Raw genomic sequence first — 18,142 nt, 5'->3', positions numbered from 1 at the left:
CCCCAAAAAGAAAGATTACCACACAAGCTCACTGCACAAGAAGAGAAAATGTGCAATAACTTCACCAAAATGAGTGGAAAACAAATTTAAACTATAAAAATCTGCAGTTCAGCCTATTCAAGAAAAGCAGAGTTTTGGGATTACCTCACACAGGGAGCACATGTGGATACCTTAAACCTCCTTTCCCCGGCTCTGATTACCATGAGAAATCAGAGAATGAGAGAATGAGGGGAGTGAAAGATGAGGAAAAAAGATAATGAAATACACATCTTGGATTAAACCTAATGAAATGGGCATAAGTGATTTACCATCCATCTGACAAATACTCTTAGCAATAACACGATCATTCAATAAATACTAAATAAAACTAAGAAGAAAAATTACTGAAGTTATCTTACCAACACTAAAAGAAGAACAAAGCATCTGAACACCTGGTCTAGGCTTTTCCGTGAACTTCAGGGGACGTGGACTTTAAAAGAAGTTGTTTTAAAACTCATTAGTTCAACACATTAACAGGGTTTATAATGCCGGCTTTAATCTAGCATGGTTAGATGTTATCACCTTATTATACAGTAGCTCACAAGCATCTCTGCATATTCTGTTAGAGCTGGAAGGAGTCCAAAGGCTCTGCCCCATCCCGGTATACCCAAGAGCCCGACCCCACAGCAAGGGCTTCACCCACCGACCCCATCCTGTAACTGAGGGGACTAAAACTCACACTGCAAGCGAACCCACTGTGCAGGCTGTAGGGCAGGGTACACAGCCACAAGGAACAGCACTGCTCAGCAGAAACAATGCAAGCCACACATGTAACTTTAAATTTTTATAGTAGTCACATTAAATGTAGAAAGATAAAATAAGTTTTATTTCATTTAACCTAATATATCCAAAATATCATATGAATATGAATAAAATATTAATGAGAACTTCAGATGCTTTTCATTCTCTATCTTGGAAATCTTCCAGAATATACTAGATACATACTACACTGTGATTTGAACACTCTTCATCAAAGATAATTTATCTGTATTTAGGTTTCCTAAAACTCACAGCTGAGAAACTAAATTCACATAGTCTATTTGAAATACACTTAAAGGTTTTGTGGTACCTGAGTCAAGTATCAGTTTTTAAGATGAAACTAATAATTAAGTTCTTCAAATGCACCACCCACATTCGAAAGGCTTGAGAGTCCCATGTGGCTGGTGGCTACTGTCCGGGACAGCACAGGTCTACAACCTGTCTTCTGATTCTTAAGTAATCCTCTTAAGTAATCCTGCCTAAATTTCTGAGTATGCATCTAATTATACATCTCTAACATTTTTCAAAACATTTCATATACATACAATCTCACTTTTTTCTCCCCATGAGATGTGTCCATTAAGAATAGCTGTGCTTCTTTCACACAACTAAACAGTGCACTGTAGGGGCGCCTGGGTGGCTCAGTGGTTTGGCATCAACTCGATTTCAGCTCAGGTTATGATCTCAGCATCATGAGATCGAGTCCCACATGTGGGTCTGCACTCAGTGTGCGGTCTGCTTGAGATTCTCTGTCTCTCTCTCCCTCTGCCCCTCCCCCTGAGCACACCCTCTAAAATAAATAAATCTTTATAAATAAACAAACAATTTCTGTATATAATAGAAAAGTGAAAAGGCAACCAGAATACAGAACTTCCCTTTATAATCAGACTTCATCTCATTAGACTAAATTAAACATTAAAGAAAGAAAACTTATCACACAATTACAGCCACTTACCTGAATTTCAGGGATTCTAAGTCCCACTGCCAGAAACAAACTGTTCCATCAGCACCAGTAGAGACCATGTATCTCTGGGAGCCTTTGGCCATAGGGCTAAACTAAAATGCAACAATACAGACAATTCAGTTTCCTGAGCTTCTACTGAAGTCATAGTTCACAAAGTTAACTTCAACTGACACACTTAAGTAAAACTTAAGAATTACAAAATATAGGCAATAGTATAGTGAAAAATAAAAGAAAAAAAAAGGTCTAACTCTAATTTATAAAGGTAATGTGATCTCAATAAAAGACTACTTTCAAAACTAATAACCAAGAATAGCCAGAAAAACTTTTAACAGAGAGAAAGGGAAGACCTGGTCTTGCCAATATGAAAGTGTTATCACAAAGCCTCAATAATTAAAATTCAGGGGCATGGTAGGTACAGTGACAGAATGACCAATGGAAAAGTACACTCTGAAGTCCAAACTGGACCCTGACGTAAGAGCTAAGATGAAGGTGCCCTCTCAAATCGTTTGGGGAAACAATGGATCACTGCATAAATGATTTACTAACTGTGCAGCAACCTGGAAGCTATTCTCTGGACTGTACACCAGGATAAATTCCAAGGAGATCAACAACTCAAATATTTATAAAAAAGAACTATAAATGTATTCTAAAAAAAAAAAAAAACCCACAAGAATTATACTGTAACTTCAGAATTGAGCTAACATTTATGTTTAACAAAGCTCAACTGTGTTACACAACAAGCTAGACAACGTAAGACCAATTTGGACCAGGAGATACCCAAGAGGGCCTCATGGACAAAGAGGAAAATACAAAGAAAACAAGAAAAACACACTCGGCAAAAGAATATGAACAGAAGTACCAGAGTGAGAAGGAATATGGTATGTGATAGCAACAGAAATATCTATGTGACTGAAGTGCTCATTTTTGCAAGTGGTGGAGGAATGGGTTAATGGGTAGAGAATCTGGACCGAGTAAGATCAAGAAGTAACTGCAGTCCTCAAGTAAAACCCAAAAATGTGTCGGACAGCAGTCCATCACAGTTACTGAAAGGAAACAGATAAGAAAAACAACTAAGAATCAATCCAGTTAATCTAAGAACCTTAACTGGAAGGAAGTACTCCCTTCCTTTGCCCAGAATGTGGAGGAAAGCCATGAAGAACGCCACGCCGTGCTGACTCATGAGGCATTCAAGACAAAGGAGGTCAGCAAACAAAGACCAGTGAAAAAGGAAGAGCTGGGAAGAAATTTTTTAGATTATTTACATAATTATCTGCCATTACAGCATCCCAGAGAGATACAGTGTATTATCTGATTTATGATTTTTCTCAGGATTATGCACTTGGTAAGGGAGGTAGATCTGCACCTAATAATTTTTCAAAGAAGCTTCTTCCAAGTTCCTTCTCTTCACTACAGGAAATGAAGTGCTTTTTAAATGCCAAAAGTGATTACTTATATCAAAGCAGATGTGTTCCAGAATATGGACTAAAACTGAGTTTTGGAGGATATCCCGTTAAAAGTAGTAACCGAAGGTACTTAATAATCAAGTATTTTTGTTAATTAAAATTTCACCGTAAAATCTGTACATCTGCATAGAGTACTTGAAGAATTCTAAACCTGAAATTCTGTGGAAAAGTAACTACTTTAAGTCACCTACGTTTTAATTAAATCCAATTCTTAGATACACAAATGGTGTTGCTCTCTATTCTGCCCCTAGCTCAACACCATACTGTTTTCTCTGTAATACCTCTAAAGAATTTTTAAATACCGAATACGGAAAAAGTTGTAAGGTCTCTTTTGATGAGGGGTTTTTTGGGAGGGGGGCGGGAGAAGGGCTCTACGTGTTTGTTTTCTTCTAAGTGAACTTGATGGCATGCTAAACTCCATTAAAACAAAGCACCTGGAATTTCAAACATAAACACACTAACTTTATACCAAGACTTGGAAAGACAGGCTATCCTTACATCATTGAATCTTCTGATTCAGGAGTATACTAGACGTTTTGACTAATACAGATTATTCCCTCCCCCCCTCCTCCGACCACAGACCCCAAGGCTCTGTCATTATTTTTAAGACCTTTCTTCATATAGACTTTTCCCATTTCCTGATAAATGTGTTTGAAGGCTTTTGTTGCTACTGTGAATTATGTTCTTACTCCATTATATCAGCTAACTAGTTACTGATGGTTTATAGTGAAGTTTTGGTTTTAGGACACAGGTCCTATATCCATCCAGTTTACTAAGATCTCAGCAATTCTAGTAAGTTTTAATACAATTCACCAGTGAGACCTCTGAGCTTGGGGTTTTCTTTTTAGATTTTTTTTTTTCTTTTTAAGGCCCAACAGGCATTTTTAACCTTTCAAGCCTCTCCTTTATTGTTTGTAAGTAGCAACATTCCTCAAATGGCAGTATCACTGACAGCCAGCCATGTTTCATTAATTAACCTCAAAGCTACACATCAGTGACTATACTATGTATTTTTGGATATTAAAAATTAAGAGTCTCACTTTTCCAAGATGGTTTAGGCAAGTTCCGCATAAAGGAAAGAGTAAGAAGTATGATCTCTCAAAGTCGCTGGTGGCTTCGTGATTCTGTACAACAATCTCACATGGCTACTTCCAAAGTCAAAATAGTCTTCCTGAAATCTATACATTTTGAGTAACTATTCAGCACAGAATATACGCCTGGGTGCATAGTAAGTTCTACTTTTACAACTTATTTGGTGGCAAAATAAGGACTTTTTAATGCATCCTGATCCTCTGTTTTGCTATTAAAGAATGCAGTATTCAAAGGTAGTTGGCTGCCCTATTAACGGCTAAATGCACATCTTTCCTGCGTCTTTATTACATGTCCATTCTAGACAAAGCTGTGGAGGGGCGATTTGTACAACATAAAACTCACCATTTTAGCTATTTTAAAATGTACAATTCACCGAGCACCTGGGTGGCTCAGTCCGTTAATCATCTGACTCGATTTTGGCTCAGGTCATGATCTCAGGATCCTGAGATCCAGCTCCAAGGTGCGCTCCACAGTGGGCTCCCCACTGAGCATGGAGTCTGCTTAAGATTCTCTCTCTCCTCTTCCCCCCCGCTCCTCCCCCCTTCTCATCCTTTTTCTCCTGTCTAAACTAAATAAAAATAAATAAAACGTACAGTTCACAACAGCACTTAATACATTCACATGCCGTGCAGCCTCTGCCACTACCTGGTCCCAGAGCTATTATTTAAGAAGATAAACTGTAACCTGCCAAAGCATTTTCAACAGATTCTCGCGGTTTTTTAAAGCACATCATACACCCTGTCCCTTGCTATAAATGGACAGAGGTGAGCCATGTGTACCTGAATCATGACACTTCAGCCCTAAGAGCCTCAGCGTGAGTCTCCTAGGACCAATAACTTTCTACTCCATAACTACAACAACCTTGTCAACACTCAAGAAATTTAGTATCAATATTATGTAATATGATTCATACTGAAATTTATCCCAATTTCTCAAATGTGTTTTACAGGCTTTCTTCACTCCTAAAGCCAAGACCCAAATGAAAGCTCACACATTGCATTATACCTGTACCACTTTCTTAGCTTCCTTATACAACACTTTTGGGGGGGGGTTCTTTCTTGAAACTAAACTTCTGAAGGATATAGAAGAACTATTTCACGGACTGTTTCTTAATTTGAATTTGTCTGACTGCTTCCTCATGAGATTCAGGTTAAACTTCTTTAACAGAAATACTACACAGGTAGATTAAAAAATATTAACTACACAGCTTTATATTAAAGGTCTATTCAGATTTTCTTCCTTTTTGAGGCAGTCTTGGTGTTTTTCTGAGTATTTACCTATTATATCTTAATTTTCAAATTTCCTATGTAGCCAATTAAAATACTCTCTTTTTAGGGGCACCTGGCTGATTCAGTCAGAAGAGCAACTCTTGATCTCAGGGTCAGGAGTTTTTAACCCCACACCGGGAGTAGAGATTACATCAAAAAAATTTTTAAATAAATAAAATATCCTCTTTTTAATGTCTAAAGGGTCTATAGAAATGCCCCTTTTCAAAGCTGACAATGGTTATTTTTGACATTTTCTTCTCACTTGATAAATCTTATAGCAACATTTTTAGTCTTTCAAAGAACTTTGGGCTTTGCTGATCCTCTCTACTGTTACACTTACTTTTTCTATTACTTTCTATACTTACCTTCCTCATGTCCTTACCCTCTATTGTTTCCTATTCTTTTTCTAACTGAGAAATACATTTGATCACTGAATTTCAACTTTTTTAAACACATGCATTGAGGGCCATAAATTTCCCTTTGGGCACAGCTTCCACTGTGTATTATTTTATGCCATGTACAAATTACTCCAAAAGGTAACTATCAAAAACAATATATATTCATACCCCAAGTCACTAAGGGTCAAGAATTCAGGAGCAGCTTAGGTGGTTCTGGCTCAGGGTCTCATGAGATTGCAGATGTCAGCCTGGGCTTAGCTGGGGGATGGAGCACCTGCTTCCAAAAGGCCTGACTCAACATGCCTATGGCGAAAAACTTCAGTTAAGTGCCATGAATGCCATGCAACAGTCCACAGGGCCATTTGAGTGTCCTATCAACATGACGGCTGGTTTCCATCAAGATATTAAGACAGATCAACCCTACTCAACACGGGGATTACCAAAGGGGCATGAGTCCGGGAGGAAAGAATCACTGAAAACTATCTTGGTGGCTGCCTATGAAACTCTGTACCCCGCAATATGTAATATCTAGTATTTTCATTATTAATCAGCTCAAGTATTCTCAAATTTTTACTGACTTTTCCTTTAATAAATGGGTTATTTAAAAGTGTACTGTTTAATTTAAGGGTTATTCTCCTATTAATTGTGGCAGTTAGTAATTTCTGGTTTAACTGCACTACCGTCAGAGAATATATACTTGGGATTATTTCAGTATTTTCAGATTTGTTGAGAACTTGCTTTAAGGGTCAGAATGTGAACAGTATTTATATAATAAACACCCCACTTATGACTACAAAGAAATGATGCAGGTATTATATTCCATGTTTTAATCTGACATCCAGGTCAAGGCCATCATTTATGTTGTTCAAATCGAGATTTCTTAATAGCAAAGGCTCTTCTTTCAACTATGGAGATAAAGATATTATTCTCCCACTATGACTATGGAGGTCCATTTTACCCCATAAATTCTATTTTTGCTTCATGTATTTTGGCACCACATTCCTGAATTTAGAACTCCTCTGTCTCATGAAACTTTTTATCATTATAAATTGTCCCTTTGCCTCTAAAAATGTTAACTGCCTTAAAGCCCTATTAGCTAATATTAGCATGGTACACCAGTCGTCCTATGGTTAATATTTGCTAAAGTCTTCCATCCTTTACTTCTAGCCTCCCTATAGCCTTATTGCAAAGATGGGGTTTTGTCTCTTAGTTCCATGTGAAATCTTTGTCTCTCAATGAAACCACCTAATGCACTCACAAATAAAAATAAAGTGCTCACGAACATACTATTATCTAATCACAGCCGGGCAGCATCCTAGGACTTCCCATATTTCTTTCACTCTCCTTTCTTTCTCTTTTTAAATTATTGCATATTTCCCCCTCTATTAGCTTGGTAGTTATACACTCTTTTACAGTTCTTTTAGTCGTTATTCTGGAGATTACAAAAATCCACATTCATCTTATTAAAAGTCTACTTCACTTCTCAAACAATGCAAAGATGTTAAGAATACTAAAGTTAGCTCCTCCTGATATACAAGCTTTTACTACTATTATTTGTTAGTTTGATCCTATGTAGTAACTTTTAAGCCCATAAGCTACTATACTTGTATACGATCAATGCTTTTTTCCATTTACCCACATCCTTTTTTTTTTCCCCCTTTAACTCTTCATTCCTTCTTGCATCTCCAAGCCTGGGATCACATTTCCCTCTCAGCCTAAAGAATACTTATAACTCCCCCCTTAAGGCTGTCTCCTTGCTAGGAAATTGTCTGAAAATGTGTTTAAAGCACTTCAGTATTTTTGATAGGTTCAGAATTCTTGATGGTCATTTTCTATTAGCACCTTATTTATTTAAATAAACCCAAATGTAAGATTATTTTCCTTTTTTTGTGTGTATTTAGCCCAACAACAGGGCTTGAACACATGACCCCGAGATCAAGTCACATCCTCTACCAGCTGAGCCCGCCAGGTGCCCTTATTAGCACTTTAGAAGGAATATTTGTCCACCGACTTCCACTGTCCTCCGGAGAAGCTAATCATCAGTCTAACTGCTTCTTTATTTTTTCTTCTGCTACTTTCAGATTTCTCTGTAGAGTGATGTTCAAGAGCTGTAGTCTTCTGCATTCATCTTCTTTACTGTGCTCAGGGTCCTCAGTGTTTCTGCAGTCCGTGGCTCTACTTCTCCAGTGCAATTTTGCGAAATTCTCAGTCTGTTGCATTCCGTCTTGCTCAGGAAATCTGGTTTCGCGCGCGGCATGCATGTGCGCACGGACACGTGGCGTCTTTTCAGCGGAGCCTCAGAGCCCAACTCTTCCCGCTGTGCTTCAATCCATTTATTTTCTTCCGACCTCAGTTCCAGTTCATTAAATCTCCAATTTCTTCAGTACTGCCTAATCTACTATTAAAACCATCCACTCCATTCTGAAATTCAGCTTTATATTTCAACTCTAGAATTTCCCTTGTACTAACTTCCAGTTCTCTGCTGCAATGTTTTGTTCTAATTAGTCAAACTTACGTATAGATACTTTCAAGATCTACCCTTCCACTCCAAGCGTGTCAAAAATTCCGCTAAGCTTTATGGCCACCTTCTCTGGACTTGGCGAATGCCTTCCGACTCATAGCTCCTCGCTTTCCTTATCCACCATATCCTGACATCCTAATTTCTCATTTTATGTACCTCAGGTATTTTCCCACCTGTGTAGCCTTTCAAGTTCTTTTTAAAAAGGAAAGCTAGTCAAACCACCTACACAGTGTCCTTCCTTCCTGCAGAATGCTCATCTGCTATTCTTTCAAAATAGACAAAAGGTTCTATTTCTGGTTGTAATAACACTAACATTTTTGAGAATGTAAATTCTATCAAATGACATTCTATAATGCTACCCTTGAGAGAGATATACACCAAAATGTTCACGATGACTGTTTCTAGATGGTAAGATCATAGAGGCTTATTTTATTTGTTATTAACTATTATCTAATTTTTCTGCAAACAATTATTATTTCCGCATTTTTTTTAATATAAATTGGAAAAAAGAAAAACACCTTTACTATAGTGAAAATGGTTTCTATATGCCAATAACAACTGGACGAAGAATATAAAAAAAGATTAGTAACTAAAATTGTGTACTTGTTTGACTTTGAACTTTGGTAACCACTAACAACCTTCTGATATATAACTTACTACCACCCAATCAGACTTTTCAGATATCTTTGATTGGTGATAACTGAATGTGGGCCCCATTACCAAAGGAATGGGTTTCAGGAAAGATCAGAGCTCCAGTTTCACACTGAGGGATTCCATGATGGTTTGAGGACAGACACCAGCACAAAGCCACAAGTTTTCTCATTGGCTGCTGTACTGGCCTGGAAGTTTGTATCAACCACAATGTCAACTGTGGAACACACAGTGAAGATCTGAATAAATGTTCAAACTATGAAAACTTCTAGAGAATTTCTTGCCTTGAAATAAAAAGGCACAGGGGCACCTGGGTGGCTCTCAGTGGGTTAAGCCTCTGCCTTCTGCTCAGGTCATGATCCCAGGGTCCTGGGATCAAGCCCTGCATCGGGCTCTCTGCTCATCAGGGTGCCTGCTTCCTCCTCTCTCTCTGCCTGCCTCTCTACCTACTTGTGATCTCTGTATGTCGAATAAATAAATAAAATCTTTAATAAATAAATAAATAAATAAATAAATAAAAAGGCACAGCAAAAACCTTGCTTAAAGTTTCAAAATATAACACTATCTCAATTATGTTTGTCTTCATTCAAAAATATATCTATTATCTTTATTCTTCAAGAAAACTGACCAGAAGAGTTGAGAAAAGTGTCTCTAGTCACAGGACTCCACACATCTATTTAGAGACAACTTAACATACAGCCTGGGTGCAGAGGAACCACTCCCACAGTTTTATCCAAAATCAAATCGGAGGCACCAATGTGCCTTACAAGGCCTTACAAATCAGTATCTTCCTAACAAAACATTAATTTTCAAAAAACTGACTGAATAGCACCATTTTCAGTTCTGAATGAACTAATGGCTCTAAGACTAGGATTTGCTTTAGATACGTGAGGTGGATAGAGCAAAAAAAAAACAAAAACTGGCCATGAGTTAATGGGCATCTAGGGGTTCATAATACTATTCTACTTTGTGTATGTGTAAAATTATCCTCCACAATAAAGTGAAAAGATTTTTTAAATATACTTCAGCAAACTTAATCAACTTAGAAAAATCCACAGGTTTTAAAGTAGAAAAGTCATGAACCTATCCTGCTTCTAACGGACACTCCCCCAGCTCAACTATAAGCCTAATGAGGAAACAGTTATCAGGCCTTCATATAAAGCCCTAAGTGCACTGGACAACATTACTTCACCCTTCCAAGATCCATGGAGGTATGATTAATTACATTTTCTCTTAATTACCAAAGCAGAACACATAATTACTATTTCTCATCTCTAAAGAGGGAGTTTTAAAGGAAAAGATCATACACAAATGTGCACACTAAAGCTAGTTTACCTGTAAAGATGTGATTGACCCCGTGTGTCCTTGGAGCACAGCAACTGGGGCACAAGTTCTCAAGCACCACACTCTAATTATCTTATCACAGCTCCCTGCAGCAATCATTGTATTCTCATAGTTTACTGCCATATCTGAAATTTCTGCAGAATGACCTCTTAATGTGGATAATAGGCGACCATTGTGTGTTGACCAAATCTTCACCAAACAATCATCTGAACCCTGAGAAGAAATACACCCAAGACAAATATTAAAACAGCAAATCTTTTCTAGCATTTTTTTTCATATTTACAGCAGCTTTATTCACAAATGCTAATACTTAGAAATAACCAAGATGTTCTAGCATTTTTAAAAATACCATTTCCGGGTCACTCAAATTAAGTATAACTCTTCTCTTTCCAAGTATATGATACTCTGTAAATTATGACTCTTACAGTCAGAACACTTATGGAGCAATAGGATTTTTTTTCTTCAAATCAAGTAACATCTATATAAAGATACTATGAAAAAAAAAGATACTATGAAGTTTTCATTTCTGTGGATCAGATCACATTACAAATACTAATTTCCCAAAATTCCCCGCCAAGTAATGAGTTCAACTAAAAATTCATTGCTCACCTATTTCAATTAACAATGGTTAAATGTCAGTTTAGCTCACATCAAGCTAAATAATTTGATACGCATCAGAACAGACCTACAGTTCACAAGCTAAGTGAGTGGCAATCTCAAAAACAACTAAAAAATAATGTGACTAGCATCCTCATTTTAAATAACCCAACAACACAGTCTCAAACTCGTAGCACCAGCCAGCATCCGCCTAACTCAGAAAATTTTTTAGTATCTACTCTGATTCTCGCAACTGAAAAAGGGAACTTAAACTTCTGACCCATTGTAATCGTCCCTTAAAATATGAAAATGTCAGATTATAAATTTTTACATATAGTTTCACAATAATAAAAAAATAATCTTTCACTGTTCAAGTAATCAATTCCCTGGATCAATGAGTAATCAATATGAATATGAATCACCTGCAGAGATTTGGATTTTTATGGAAGCTTTTTCGTCTGTTTCGGTTACTGAACATACTAGAAACTACCCTCAGCAGTAGGTCTAGAATGGGCTGGAAGTGAAGCACTAGGCATGCGTATTTTTAAGATCCTTGATGATCACGCCCATGAACCACTCTCTAAGTCAATGTCTCACAAACACTACACAAGGCCTGGCTATCTGCATCCAAATCACTTGGGATACTTAATAAAAATGCAAATTCATGGGCCCCACACTAGCTCAATGGAGTCAAAATCCCTGAGAATGGGAACCACAGAATCTACATGTTTTATAAGATCTCCTACATGATTCTAATGCACACAATGCTCTAGATGATACCAAATTGAGTTTAAAACGTTAACTCACGGTAAAGATTCTATGTCCTGTCCTATCAAATGCTACACAGTAAACAGCAGACAGATGTCCGAGAATCCTTCTGTGCATTTTTATATGCTGATACATAGTTCCTGGAAATGCTGTGCTAAAAGTGGAACACCCTGTGAGTTGTTTTCCTCGATGTATCTCCACTAGGAAATAAAAACAATGAAAATGGTTAAGGGAAGAGCCAATATGTAAAAAATGAAGAAAAACTCCAAAACAATTTCTAGAGGGTCACAGAATCTACTTTGTTCATGATATGCTAAGGACACTAGTTTCTCCCCAACTCTGTTCTACTATAACCACCATTATGAGCCTCTCGTTACCATAAGATTACCTCTCATTAATTTTTATTACATTTAGTAATAACTTTAAAAAATAGTAAGTCTGAAAATTGGTACTTATTACTACTGAAACAACACTACCAGTATTTCCCTTTAAATTTTAATACAGCCATTACAAAGTTGGTCAAGAAATTAAAAGCAGGGTTTCGGGCATCTGCCAAGCACACTCACTCACCAAGACTGGGTGGGGAACCATAATTCACTGGCATTTCTGGAGGTCTTCCTCTGTGAAGAGCAGCAAAGGCAGAGCCCTTCCAAACTGTGTGCCTGCAGTCTTTAAAACGAATTTTAGATACACATAAAATCTTGAAAGTTAACCCCAAGAAAGATTTTATAGAATACTTACGTATATTGTTAACAAACTGTTTATTCAAAGTTTTACCAACTAATAAACTTTAACAGAAAAGCCCTAGAGGTTTATTAGACTATTTCTGAAGGGGAAAAAAAAATAAGACATCTCAGATACAACAACAGCTAACATGAGTATAGCACTTTACAATGTACAAAGTGCTTTCCACGTACATCATCTCATTGAATCCTCACAACAACCCTGTGAGGTAGGTGTGATCGCCAACGCACAAGTGAGGTAACTGAGGCTCAAAGGTTCTGGGACCTTTCAAGAGACCCACTGCCAATGACCAAGTCCAGACGGACCATAAAACCAAATCTTTTGACTCTCAAGTCCTAGTCAATGCCAAGTAAGTTTTTATTCATCAATGCAGAATTACACCACACAATATGAATGGTAAGAGATCTTAATCACAACGGATCCAGCTTTCCCAAAATGTAAATTTTTGTAAGAAAAATTTTATGTGACTTATATGAAAATCCTTAAAATGTTAATGGAGTTTTAAAATTAAGTTTTGCCAATATTACCATGACTTTAATCTCCTTAGGAAATATTGACAAAATTAAATGGCTTTCCTCTTGTTTTAGGATCATGGATAAGCCTTTACCCAAGAGCACATACACAGGATCTGTGAGTGTGAACACTAATTCTCGAGTCCCGTCCCTCTTTGAACTATCAACAAATACACTGAGAAGAAACATCTGCCCCCTCTAGAGGAGATCGCAGCGGAACACAGGTTATGCTGTGCCAGGAATTAGCTTCTTCACAAATGAAAGAGGAAGGGAAGGAAGGCATCATATAAACCTCTACTGAGCCTCGGGTGCCCCAACCTAACACGCACATTACTTTTTACATGAACGGATTCATTACCACTATCGTGACCAAAGAGCAGTTACAAGGCATCCTCTCTTGACACCAGTACAAAACAGAGAAATATGGGCCCCTACCCTAGGGCAGCTGGCTCAAGTCTCTTCTAAGGTCTGCCAGTTCTAAAGCAGTGCTCATCACAAAACGACACGGAGCTTGACACAAGTAAAGAAAACAGAGGAAAACAGGCCACTCAGGCAACTACTACATAACAACCTAAAATAGAATAATTACAAGGTAAATAGGGACACAGAGAAGGGAGAATAAAAACAGTTTCCTGACCCAAGCCACAGTGTGGCAGGGCCACAGAGCACTAAAAAGTAACTAAAGCTGACAAACCAGTCTGGCATGGAACCAAGAAGGAGGGTTGTTCTTTCTCAGTCAAGCTTTATATGCTGCTGGCGCACCTAGGAGGCAGCACCATATCAGCAATGGATCTTAAAGAAAATCACGGGTATACTCAGGATCAGAAGAGCCAACATTCTTGCCCATTAGCAGTTAAGCCACGTCGTATACATAGATCATATCACATACATATACTTAATCTAAGTGATTTATACCAAGCTAACAGAAAAAGAACAGCAATTCCAAACATTTTGCTACCACATAACTTTGCAAAAAAATTAAAATCGAAGAAAAGGAACCATGCAATTGTACATTTTTGGTGCTTGTTTCAAACTGCTACCAATTTAGAAAATCACTTCCCCTTATTACAAAGGGCTTTCAGAATCTAAATACCAAATAAAATACTTCTAGCATTTAAAGAGTTTATTAGACACATACAATTACATTCAATGAAGTTATAAGTGAGCTACAAAATGGAAAATTAAGAACTCACATCGATAAAACCTCAAACACATCTCAGAATAAATTCAAGCTTTTTCACTTAACATCTAAACCTTAATCATTTTTTTTAAATGCAGAAGGACCCATTAAACACTTATGTAGTAAAATTCAATGTCTATGCTAAATGCAGAGAATTTTATAGTCCACAGCATGGTTTATAGTTACATATCGCCTTTCTTCCACAATGCTTACATTACTTCACAATTATAATTATTATTAAGCTACAAAGCAGAACACTTCTTCAAATTAAGGTACCTTTTGCTGTACGTAGCAAAGACTGCCTTCCTGCACCAAGTAAAGAAGTGACTCTTGAAATACTGGGTGGAATTTCTTTATCCAACATGGGACCAATGCGTTGGCAGATTTGCAACAGATGATCAGGAGCCACATGCTTATTGGACAAGACCTAAGTTGGAGAACAAGTTGTAAAAACATTATTTACAGTATTATTCAATAAATATTAAACATTTAGGGATAAGTCCGACAAAACATGAGAAAAACACGTACACTGAAAACTACAAATCACTGATGAAAGAAATTACAGAAAATCTAAATGAACAGCCAGCTGAGACACCTGGGTGGTACAGTCACTGGGCATCTGCCTTTGGCTCAGGTCATGATCCTGGGGTCCTGGAATTGAGCCCCACATCAGGCTCTCTGCTCAGCAGGAAGCCTCCCCACTACCACCCCTGTGTTTCCTCTGTCTCTCTGTCAAATACATAAATAAAATCTTCAAAAATAATAAACATGGGGGCGCCTGGGTGGCTAACTGGGTTAAGCCTCTGCCTTCGGCTCAGGTCATGATCCCAGGGTCCTGGGATCCCAGGTCCCCCATCGGGCTCTCTGCTCAGCAGGGAGCCCGCTGCCCCCTCTCTCTTTGCTTGCCTCTCTGCCTACTTGTGATCTCTCTGTCAAATAAATAAATTAAACTTTTTAAAATAGATAAATAAACAAACAAACATCAAACGATCTATAGGTTGAAAGCCATCCCAATCAAAATCCAAGCAGGCTTTTTGCAGAAATTGACAACTTTACTCCAAAATTCATATTCAAATGCAAGTGGCCTACAAAAACCAAAGCAGTTTTTAAAAAAAAAAATTGATGCATGAAAATAATACTAACGCTGAGGAATCATTATGTAAGGACAACGGATTTTTAACAAAAGCACAAAGGACAAAAGATAATCTTTTCAACAAACAGCTAGAACAACTGGATATCCATTTGTCAAAAAAAATTTTTTTTAATTAGCTTTGATCCATACCTCACACCATAAACAAAAATTACCTCAAGACAGATCACATATCTACATGCACAATCTAAAACTGCAAAACTAATCACAGAAATCACTAGAGAAATCTTTAAGACCTGGTGTTAGACAACGATCTCTGATGACAACAAAAATACAATCCACACAATAACCAACAGATAGACTTCATCAAAACTAACAGCTTCTGGTTTTTCAAAAGGCGCTATTCAAAGCATGAAAAGTGAACCCATAGACTGAAAGAAAGTGTCTACAAAGCTTATCTTTGCTAAAGTACTTGTATCTAGAATATAAGAAACTCTCAAAACTCAATTATTAAAAAAAACTTAATTTTTAAAAACAGGCAAAGATTTGAACAGACATGTCTCTCTCTCTCTCTCTCTCTCTCACACACACACACACACACACACACACTCACAGACACACACAGGAATACTACTCAGGCATCAAAAATAACAAAATCTTGCCATTTGCACCAACATGGATGGAACTATAGGGTATTATGCCAAGTGAAATAAGTCCGAGAAAGACAAATACCATTTCATTTCACTCATATGTAAAATTTAAGAAACAAAACAGATGAACATAGGGGAAGAGAAGGAAAAATAAAATTAAGACCAAAACAGAGAGAGAGGCAAACCAGAAGAGATGCTAAACTCTAGGAAATAAACAGGGTTGCTGGAGGGGTAGTGGGTGGGTGGAGCAGGCAACTGGGTAATGAGCATTAAGGAGGGCATGTGACGGAATGAGCACTGGATGTTGTATGCAGTTGATGAATCACTGAACTCTACCTCTGAAACGAATGATACACTACAGGTTAATTATACTGAATTTAAATTTTAAGAAATTTTTAAATGAACCATTAATAACACACAAAGAGATGGATGAAGTCTCAAAATAATTACGCTGAAAGACCCAGAAAAAAAGCACACCCTGTATGATTTTATTTAACATAAAACTCTAGAAAATGCACATTAATATATCATGACAGAAAGCAGATCTCCCTGGGAACGGGGAGAAAAGAAAAGCAGGAGGGATTACAGAGGGGAAGAAGACATTCTGGGGTGTGACAGAAATGTTCACGATCTTCATTATGATGGGTTCATCAGTATTAACACCCATGCAAATTCATCACCCTGAACCTTTATAAATATGCATGCAGTTTACTTTAGGTCATGTAATTTAAAAAAAAAAAAAAATTAAAAACAAAGAAGGTACTGTGTAAGTTTAACTTCTAAAGATGCCTAATGTTACCTGATTTGAATGTGTATCACAAATTTTAATGCTGTGTTAAGGTTTCTCAATCAGGAGATGAGGTCTCTCAATGGTGACATTAGCAACATTTGAGGAAAGACAAAAATCATCACTGCACAGGACTGTCTGTACAGGCAAGGCCCACTGCGCCCCGGCTCCCTTCCATCATTGCCAACGGTATTCCCCGTGCCACTCTGACACCAACAGTGCCCCATACACTTTTTCAAGCTCCCTGAGAAACCCTGCTCCAGAGAAAATTTGAAACGTAGTTCAAGATCTCACTTTTGATTCTTATACATTAGTTCAAATATAAAATAAGCCTGGATTCAATATACAGTTGTTGTGGGGTACCCACGAGGCTCAGTCAGTTGAATGTCCGACTCTTGATTTCAGCTCAGTTCACGATCTTAGGGTTGTGAGATCGAGCCCCACATAAGACTCTACGCTCAACATGGAGTCTGCTTGAGATTCTCTCCCTCTCTCTCTCACCCTCCCACTTCCCCCTCTCTTTCTCTCAAGTAAACAGAATATTTAAAATTTTTGTTCATAAGCCCTTGTGACAGAAGAGGCTAAATATCTTCAACTTTTCAACCTAACTTTTGTTTCCTACACTGACAGATTATCCCACAGCAGAACTCCAAAAGGCCTGTCAAAACTCAGATAGACATCAAAGTGTTCCCTAATACTAATTAATTAGCACTCTGTGCTTCAAAGTATCGCATGTGAAGGCCCAAAAACTGTTGTGGGTAATGAGCTCATCACAGGAGGGAAGAGACAGGAGGAACCAGAAGGCAATTACAACAGGGCCAAGAAAATTACTGATCTAAGAATTTGTCAGTGATGCAAATCTGAAAACAAAACCCCCACTGAAGTAACTTGCACTGATCCACCTAAATAACCTATCTAAAAAGCTTAAGAAAGACCAAAGGACTTTGGGCAATGGCAACATGGCTTCTGTAAGGCAGAAAATCACTCTAATAGTTATAAGATTTCTACTATCCAGGTGGGATAGGTAAGATATACTTGGCTTTAAGTTTTGGGGTTACACAACCAAGCCTGTGTCCTGAGTGGAGATTTACACTTGAAGACAAGCTATAAGAGACAAGGCTAAAACAAATTCTCTAACAGAAAAGGTACAAAATTTTAAACAGAGTGCTTCCAAGTGCTAGACGTGGTCTTATTTTATCTCTTAAATGATCAAGAAGGGGAACTTTCTAGATTATACTCGCTGCCTGAGTTGAAGCAGCAATAAAACAGTTCATTAAAGTAATAGGAGCCTTCGACATAGGCATGTGTACTTAGA

General features: G+C 37.6%; 1 protein-coding gene across 2 annotated transcripts in view; it reads right to left on the bottom strand.

The window, feature by feature from the left end:
• The window catches only part of BRWD1 (bromodomain and WD repeat domain containing 1), a 109,906-nt gene that overhangs the window by 74,597 nt on the left and 17,167 nt on the right, over window positions 1-18,142 (bottom strand). For both annotated transcript variants that reach the window (XM_032865315.1, XM_032865316.1), the window contains exons 5-10: window positions 14,577-14,727; window positions 12,435-12,533; window positions 11,904-12,064; window positions 10,491-10,712; window positions 1,754-1,854; window positions 399-469 (exon numbers count right to left, since the gene is read on the bottom strand). In XM_032865315.1, coding sequence (XP_032721206.1) covers window positions 399-469; window positions 1,754-1,854; window positions 10,491-10,712; window positions 11,904-12,064; window positions 12,435-12,533; window positions 14,577-14,727 — 805 coding nt within the window. The remainder of the gene's footprint in view (window positions 1-398; window positions 470-1,753; window positions 1,855-10,490; window positions 10,713-11,903; window positions 12,065-12,434; window positions 12,534-14,576; window positions 14,728-18,142) is intronic.

Source organism: Lontra canadensis, unplaced genomic scaffold (genome assembly GCF_010015895.1).
Source record: "Lontra canadensis isolate GAN:19392208 unplaced genomic scaffold, GSC_riverotter_1.0 scaffold29, whole genome shotgun sequence".
Classification (NCBI taxonomy): Eukaryota; Metazoa; Chordata; class Mammalia; order Carnivora; family Mustelidae; genus Lontra; species Lontra canadensis.
This window is presented reverse-complemented; position numbering and strand designations above follow the sequence as displayed.